The 8,909-nt window shown below is 61.1% G+C and overlaps 1 protein-coding gene across 1 annotated transcript; it reads left to right on the top strand.

The window, feature by feature from the left end:
* Positions 1 to 6,422: 6,422 nt before the first annotated feature.
* Positions 6,423 to 6,836, top strand: PHLDA2 (pleckstrin homology like domain family A member 2). Its single transcript, XM_068976295.1, has one exon. The coding sequence runs from the start codon at positions 6,423 to 6,425 to the stop codon at positions 6,834 to 6,836; it is 414 nt and encodes a 137-aa protein (XP_068832396.1).
* The last annotated feature ends 2,073 nt before the right edge of the window (positions 6,837 to 8,909 follow it).

The following is an 8,909-nucleotide window of genomic DNA, read 5'->3' as shown; positions in this document are numbered from 1 at the left end:
CAGTTGCTCAGTCGTGTCCAACTATTTGCAACCCCATGAACTACAGCACACCAGGCTTCCCTGCCCATCACCAACTTCCGGAGTTTATTCAAGCTCATGTCCTTTGAGTCGGTGATGCCATCCAACCATCTTATCCTCTGTCGTCCCCTTCTCCTGCCTTCAATCTTTTTTAGCACTTTTCAGGGTCTTTTCCAATAAGTCAGTTCTTCACAGCAGGTGGTCAAAGGATTGGAGCTTCAGCTTCAGCATCAGTCCTTCCAATATATATTCAGGACTGATTTCCTTTAAGAGTGACTGGTTTGATCTCCTTGCAGTCCAAGGAACTCTTAAGAGTTTTCTCCAACACCACAGTTCAAGAGCAGCTCAGCTTTTCTTTTATGGTCCAACTCTCATATCCATACATGACTATTAGAAAATCCATAAGTGTGACTAGCTGGATCTTTGTCGGCAAAGTAATATCTCTGCTTTTTAATATGCTGTCTAGGTTGGTCATACGTTTTCTTCTAAGGAGCAAGCATGTTTTAATTTCACGGCTGCAGTCACCATCTGCAGTGATTTTGGAGCCCAAGAAAATAAAATCTCTGTTTCCACTGTTTCTCCAACTATTTAACATGAAGTGATGGGACTGGATGTCATGATCTTCATTTTTTGAATGTTGAGTTTTAAGGCAGCTACTTCACTCTCCTCTTTCACCTTCATCAAGAGCTCTTTAGTTTCTCTTCGCTTTCTGCCACACGGGTGGTGTCATCTGCATATCTGAGATTATTGATAGTTCTCCCGGCAGTCTTGATTCCAGCTACAGAGTACATCATGTTAAATGCTGGGCTGGATGAAGCACAGGCTGGAACCTGGTCCCATCAGTTCATGGCAAATAGAAGGGGAGAAAGTGGAAGCAGTGACAGATCTTATTTTATTGGGCTCCAAAATCGGTGATAGTTGAACCATAATGAAGGCTGAGCGCCAAAGAATTGATGTTTTTGAGTTGTGGTGTCAGAGAAGACTCTTTAGAGTCCCTTGGACTGCAGGGAGATCCAACCAGTCCATCCTAAAGGAAATCAACCCTGAATATTCATTGGAAGGACTGATATGAAGCTGAAGCTCCAATACTTTGGCCACCTGACGCAAAGAGCCTACCCATTGGTAAAGACCCTGATGCTGGGAAAGATTGAAGGCAGGAGAAGTGGGCAACAGAGGACGAGATGGTTGGATGGCATCAAGTCAGTGGACATGAATTTGAGCAAACTCCAGCAGATGGTGAAGGACAGGGAGGCCTGGGGTGCTTGAGTCCATGGGGTCGCAAGGAGCTGGACACGACTGAGCGACGGAACAACAGCATCCGTGGATGGGCAGCTGCTTGCACGTCTGGCTGTTGGGACACTGCTGGGAACACAGGTGTGTGACCATGAATTCAGTTCTCTGCTTTCACTTCTTTTGGGAACAGACCCAGAAGGGGGACTGTTGGATGACATGATAATGCTATTCTTAATCTTTTGATGAAACACCAATACATTTTTTAAAAAGAATCAAAGGTCAGTCGCTACATCGAGAGTGGGTCTGGGGTGGGGTCGTGAGAGAGCAGTGCTCAGAACTTTGAAATCATTTCATCAGTTTCTTAACTTATTATATGAACAGTCGGTCATTTGTTTTGGTAATTGTTTTAAGTAGTAAAGAATTTGATTAAAATATACATGACAGGGCTTCTTCCCTGGATGGCTCAGTGGTAAAGAATCCTGCTGTCTGTGCAGGAGACAAGAGATCGATCCCGGGAAGATCCCACATGCCGCGGAGCAGCTAAGCCAGGGCACCGCAGCTACCTAGCCTGTGCCCTGGAGCCCGGGGGCCACAGCTACTGCGCCCACGCGCCCTGGAGCCCGGGCATGACGAGAGAAGCCACCACAGTGAGAAGCCCGTGCCCCGCAACGCGAGAGGAGCCCCCATTCTCCGCAGCTGGAGACAGCCCTGCGCTGCAGTGCAGGCTCAGCACAGCCTCTGGAATTTACGTTGTGTGTACATATGCATAGACATGTACACCAAAAGCAAAGCCCAGATGACACAGCCCCACCCCAGGTGCTGCCCGAGACTCTGGGGTCGGGTGGCTGGGAGCAGGATGCCCCGCCTGTCCTGGGATGGCACTGCCCAGGCGGCTGAGCACCGTCCAGGAGGTGGTGGCCGTGCCTGCCCACTCGCCCTCTCTCCTTTCCCGTATTCTGCTCGTATGTTCGTCTGAGCGTCCAGAAGGGTCCCTTGTCTCCCAGCTGGCTCCCCTCTCCTCTCCCCACTCCATGACGATGGGAGAGGACCCTCCTCTCAGCTCCCGCAGGCCTGGACCTGCCCGGCCCTGTCCCCACCGCGGGATGTCCTAGCTGACCAGTCAAGGAAACAGCCTCCACCAGCATCAGTCACTCTGACTCCAGAGAGCTGGGTTTCTTGGGCAGTAAGGTGGTCCACTCATGTCCAGAAACATTTCCTAAGCACCTGGGCTGGACCCCGAGGGTCCCGGAGACTAAGACACTTGTCTCTGCCTTTCCAGGACTGGCAGTGACTTCTGAGCAGGGTACTGATGGATGAACAGGAGTTCGCCAGGGCCCGAGGAGGGGGACAATGCTCTGGGTAGTGTGACTGTTTCTCATTCGATCTCCAGTGCCTTGTGAGGTGGGGCGTGCCTGTTGGACTCCAGCTGAGGGGGTCAGGGACACGGCCCTGAGGGACCAAGGCCGGGCTGATGGTGAGAGCCTGGAACCAGGTGGGGACAGGCCTCCTGCCTCCTGCCCTTGGAGCTCTCGCTTTTCCCAGGCCACAACTTTGAGGAGAGGAATTGAGGACAAGCCTGAGTCACAGGCCAATGGACTGTGTCAGGCTCAGGTCACGTGGTGTCAGGCCATCTCTCAGATGCTGCAACTCCAGGCAGCTTGGGCCTCCCCCGCCCTCCCCAGGCCCTCACGGGAGCAGTCAATGACACCCCAAGTTGTGTGCTTGGTGAAAGCCAGCTTGAGGTCATGCCTGGCAATCCCAGAGGGCTTCCTGGAGGAGGGGGACTTCCAGGCAGGGGAGCAGGGCCGTTCCTCGGGGCCGTTCCTGAGCACTGCCACCCGCAGGAAGAACATGGCAGGGAGCCCCAGGCTCGGGGCTGCCGTGACGCACAGCTTCCTCACAGGCTGCCCTTTGCCAGGCTGGTTGTGCTGGAGCCTAGAGGCCTGGCTCGTCACCGCAGGGAAATGACCTCATGGGGAGTTTTGAAGAGGCGCCCTTGCTCCGCCCCGGCCTGCCTGACACCCTCACCCAGCTAGGAAGGAAGGCAGGAGTCCCCAGCCGGATGTTTGGGGACCAGTCTCTGTCTGCCTGCTGGAAGGGGGTCCCCTCGGCTCCCTGTGAATCCCGGAAGCGGCCCTTGGATAAATATTAGTAAACTTGGCTCAGACCAGTGCTGCCTGACGCCAGTGTTGTGAGGCAGGGCCCCGCAAACACCCCCCAGCCAGCACCCGCTCAGCCCCTGAGCAGAGCCAGTTCCTGCCCCCAGGCTCGGGGCGCGGTCGGATGCGTTTGAGGCCCACTGGCTGGCTGTGTGGCCTCCGCTGAGTCACTCAACTCCTCTGAGACCCCTTCTCCATTCCTTGCAGAACAAAGAAAGCCTCCCCAGTGGCCCCCAGCTCACGGGGTGACCCGGAGGAAGAAAGCAGAGCGACACTGGCCTCCCCAAAGTGCCAGGCCCCATCTCTCAGGCCAGGGCCTCCCCTGCCCCCAGCACCAACTCAGCCCAGAACCCGCTGGGGCCGGAGCTCCTTGTGGGTGAAGCCCGGGTCCACACTGCACGCCTCCATCTCGCCAGGAAGCCAGCCTGGCGGGCCCTCCCTGCTATCAAACAGCTCGGGGGGTCGCAAGGTGAGCCCTTCGCTTTGTCCTCACATTCCAAGGACCCTCCAACCGGCCTACGTGGGAGGCGAGAGCAGGGTCCCCTCCTTGCTCCAGACCCACGCTGCCCTGGCTGAGTCAGGCAGGCAGACCCGCTGGTGTGGGTGCAGCTGCCTGGTGGGGGTGGGGAGGGTGCCGGTGGACTCCCACCCGATGACCTGCCCTCCCAGCTCCCACGGGCCCTCCTTCAGGACACCGCCCCCAGGCCGCTGGTCACTGGCTGGCCCTGGGGGTACCTGGCCAGTGGGGACAGGGAAGAGTGCCAGGTGGGCCTGTTGATCACCGCCCGCCTGGCCTCACCTCGTCCTCCCCGGGGCTTCCACTCCACATCTGAGAAAAGGGGCATGAAGAATGCCCCCCGGGACCTGGCTCAGCTGGCTCCTCAGGAAGCCCTCTCTGGCACCCTGGCCCCCCCCAGGGAGACTGCCAAGCCGTCCTCTCAGCCCCACGACCCCCAGCGCCCTCTCCACACCGAGTGCTCCCCAGGCAGGCAGGATTCCTTCCTTCTCCTCCAGGCCCCAGCACCAGCCAGGCCTGCAGGTACCCAGAAGATGCTCAAGCGACGCTGAGTGTCTGTGGTGTGCCTCATCCTGACTGCGCTTCCACTGCCTGGCGCCTGGGTCAGAGTACTGGCCAGAGTGCCTCAGAGGGGTCCAGGCAGGGTGCCAGGCACCCAGCCAGCTCACAGTGGCTCCCTAGAGGCAGTGGTGGAGAGCTCGGCCCCGGTCTGCCTCCCTGCGTCCCCCAAAAGCCCAGGACACAGAACCTTGGGAAGGAGGGTCAGCAGGCTCACCATTATCAGCTCTGCTGCGATGCTTTCAGCGATGCGGAAGTCAGCCCTTACATCTCCGCCCTTGCTGCCTTGAGGGGAGCTGTGTCTCCCCGCCCCCCACCCACCCCGTGCTTGCGTCGTCCTCGGCCTGCTCCCCTGCTCTGCGAGCCTGCCGACTCCTGCTCCCCCGCGCTGCCCACAACCTGACCAGCGGGCCCTGTGCTTGATCTCTGCTCCCTTCCACAGGCCGGAGTCCTGGGCCCGACTCCACCTCTCGGCTGCCCCCCTTCCACACCCCTGTCCATCCACTCAGGCCTGGCCCGAGCCGCCCATCTGAGCCAGCCAGCGGCGCCCTCGTGGTGACCCTGCAGGGCCCGGGCTGGGAGGAGGCAGGGCCAGGGCAGGTGGCGGAGGGCCGGCTGGCGCAGGGTGGGCCTGCACCCAGGAGGTCCCACCTGTGGCTTCATGCTCCGCCTTCGCTGCCTTGGTTATCAATGCTTTTTGAACCAGAGTACCTGCGTTTCCACTTTGCACCAGGAGGTGGGGTGGCTGCCACACCCAACAGGGCTCAGCTCACCTTGCTCCCTTCGCTTTGCAGTGCCTGCCCAGGTCATAGCCAGGCAGGCCGTTTTGAAAGTGGGGGCCCTGGAGCAGGTGGGGCCCCACAGATCAGATCCCCTCTGTCGGCTGGACCCCCACACCTGGGAACCCGGCAGGAGCTGGTAAGCACTTCCTGCTCCTGTTAAGCCCTTTAAAAGACGATGATGAATAAGAAGACTAGTCTGGCTGGCAGGCCATGACTCGGTGGCCCCCAACCCAGCCCAAGCCGACCCCCTCCACGGGCAGGCACCAACCCCTTTCCCACCCCCTAGGCTCCCAGGGCCCCCCGGCAGGTCCCCGTGTGTCCTCCCTACACCCCCACAGTGGAGAGGCCTGGAGGGCCTGGGAGGAGGGCTGACCCTGGAAGGGAGCTGGAGCAGCCTCACCTGCCCTCACGCTTACTGGACACTACGGGGAGCTGTTCTAGCATTTTCTGTGGCTTGCCAAATCTAACAAGTGGCTGTTGTCTCTTAACGGAGTGAGAACTGAAGCTCCCGACACCTGCTCTCGGGCCGGCCCGAACCAAGGAGGAGAGGGCCGGCGGGCGGCAAGGTGGGAGATCAGGTCGGCTGGGGCAGAGCCCCTAGAGTGTCTCCCCAGGAGGGACCCCCGGATGTGGAGGAACGGGGCAACCGCTGCCTCTGCCCCACAAGCCCTGCGCTGGGTGTCAGGGCGCCTGGAAGGTGGGGGTCTGGGCTCCGCCATCACCCTCCCCGGGCCGGTCCGGGCCACGGGTGCTTGCCCGGGTCTCCCGGGCAGTGAGTCACAGCGGGCAGGGCCGGCCACCGCGCATTCCTCCGTGGGGCCGGCGTCCGGGGAGGGGTGACTACCGTGAGTCGCCCCACCGGGCTGGGGGTGGGGGTTGGAGCGCCGGGGAATCGAGGGAGCGGGGTGCAGGCTGCAGACACGTGGACTGGGTGGCCCGGGGCGAGGATGCTGTGTGCAGCCCCGGGGCGACCGCGGCGGGCGGGGAGGGGGAGGCCGGAGGGGGGCGGGGCCGGGGGCGTGCCCGGGGCGGGGGGGGGCGGAGCGCGCCCGGCGCGGCCACTATAAAGGCGGCTCCCACGCCGCCGGAGTGCATCCCTCACTCTGCCATCCATCGCTCGAGCGTCGTCTCCCTCCAACTGTCAAGCTGGCGAACATGAGGAGCCCGGGAGAGGTGCTGAGGGAGGGCGAGCTGGAAAAGCGAAGCGACAGCCTGTTCCAGGTGTGGAAGAAGAAGCGCGGCGTGCTCACCACCGACCGCCTGAGGCTGTTCCCCACCGGCCTCGGCGCGCGCCCCAAGGAGCTGCGTTTCCACTCCATCCTCAAGGTGGACTGCGTGGAGCGCACCGGCAAGTACGTGTACTTCACCATCGTCACCACCGACCACAAGGAGATCGACTTCCGCTGCGCGGGCGAGAGCTACTGGAACGCGTCCATCACGCTGGCGCTCATCGACTTCCAGAACCGCCGCGCCCTGCAAGACTTCCGCAGCCTCCGCGAGCGCGCCGCGGCCGCGGCGGCCGCCGCGGAGCAGGAGCCCGAGGAGGCCGGGGCGGGCGGCCAGTCCTAAGTCCCGCCGCGGTGAGTGCCGGCCGCCCGCTCGCCCGCGGCGCGCGGTGGTGCGGGAGGACGATTTCGGTCTCGGACGTCGGGTGGAGGTCCTGCCCCGTCTAGGTGTCAAGAGGGGACCGGGTGCCGCGCCATCGCGGCGCGCCTGGGGCGCGCGGGGAGATAGCGCTTCCACCTTCGTTGTAGGGGCCTCGGGATGCCAACAGGCTGGACCCTGGCTGGCTCAGCCCCCGGGCTCGGGCACAGCTCCCTGAATCCTTCTCTCTCCACAGGACCATGCGGGCCGCACCATCGCGAGCCCAGAAGATGCCCGGGGAGACAGGAGCCGCGACAGCACCTAACGGCTGACCAGGGCAAGGATATAGCCCGGTGCTACTCTACTTCACACACAACGACCTTTCCGTGCTGATTCACTGAGCCTCACAGAGTCCGCTGAGTGGGGAAGCTAAATAGCTATCCACATGGCAGCCCACTCCAGTATTCTTGCCTGGAGAATCCCATGGATGGAGAAGCCTGGTGGGCTACAGTCCACGGGGTCGCAAAGAGTCGGACACGACTGAGCGACTTCACTCACTATGTATTTATTTCGATGGTACCTGTATCCAAACCATCTGTCTTAATGTTTGTATTCCACCACCATTCCAATAAATCACTTGATTCATTCTCTTTTCTATCAGCAAGTGTGTGGCGCAGTGAGCTTTATGTGGGAGGGGAGTCGGTGGTCCCTCCAGTGGGTGTTGTTGGAGGGAGCGGCCACCCCAGGTGCCGGAAGGGCAAGGAAACACGCTCTGAGTGCTCACCGTCATCTCCCAGACCCGGGTCACCCTCTCCCAAGGTGGTGGAGGCGCTCCCCGGGGGGCCCTGGCTCACTCCGGGTGTGAATGGGAAAGCTGGGACCCTGCTTGCTGACCAGCTGGCCCTGTGTGGCCCACGTACCTCCCCATCCAAGCGGTTCTTGCGTGCCTGACCTCAGCTGCCCCCTCCCGCCCCTTCTTGCTCACCTGCCCATCCCCGAAAAGAAGACCTCAGGCCTCTGACTGCCCACCTGCTGCTCTCCTCTTAACCCCACCCCGGGCTGGACCAGCTGTCAGGCCCTGCTGGCCCGTACCTGACGCGTTGGGCCAGCGAGGCAGCCAGTGCTTCTGGGCAAACGGGAGAGCAGTCTGCGCCCTCGGCAGGAGGCTGAGGCCTCCGAGGGGCCCGGGATGTGTCATCAGGAGGGAGGCCTGAGATTTCTGACCAGTGGGCAGCTTCCACCCTTCCAACTCTGGAAGGGGGGTGTCCAGGGTTGCCCCACAAGCCTTGGGACGGGGAGGGGAGATGTGTCCTTCCACCTAGAAGTTCTGTTGGTGATGAAGAAGCCAAGGATGGGAGAGCAAGATGGGACATCGATCCTGGCCTGGCTAGGGCACCTTCACATTGCCTTTGTGGCTGGAGGGAGCCAGGTGTGAGGGTGGGAGATGCCGAGGCGGGGGCAGTGAAGGGCACCAGTTGGGCCTTAATGTCAGTCTTACCCTGGGCTGGGGTGGGGCCACCATCACAGGCTTCCTGACTCACTGGGTCGCTGGGGTCAGGCTTGGGGGGACGGGGGGCAGTCCTGCTGGGAGGCTGGGTGCTGGGTCCAGAGAAGAAACCATTCCTGCGATGGATGTTTTCCTCCACAACAACACCATGAGGCCCCAGGGCAAATGGGAGGGGGCTCCTCCGGAGAGGAGAGGCCAGCTCCAGGGCCCCCACTGACCTAGGGGCACCTCCATCCTGCGCCACCCTGGAGATCTCTCCCGCCAGAGGCTCTGGTGGATGACGAAAGTCAGGGAGTGAGGCCCGGGTGCCTCACCAGTTCCTGGTGGGGCTCACGGGGGGCGGGGTCTGACCTGAGCCCTGGGGCTGGGAGAGTGTATGTGTGTTCGTGTGTGTGTGTGTGTGTGTGAGAGAGAGAGAGAGAGAGAGAGAGCGCGCACGCGTGTGGATCTCGGCTCTCGGAGTCTCCTCCAGAAGGGGCCATGGAATATTCCAAGTTTAATAGCTTTTGTTAAAAGTAGCCTGTGGGGGAAGGGTGGCCGTCCTGGTCTCA

Source organism: Capricornis sumatraensis, chromosome 8, assembly GCF_032405125.1.
Source record: "Capricornis sumatraensis isolate serow.1 chromosome 8, serow.2, whole genome shotgun sequence".
NCBI classification, from domain to species: Eukaryota; Metazoa; Chordata; class Mammalia; order Artiodactyla; family Bovidae; genus Capricornis; species Capricornis sumatraensis.
Note: the sequence above shows the minus strand (reverse complement) of the source record. Positions and strands in the feature narration are given on the sequence as shown.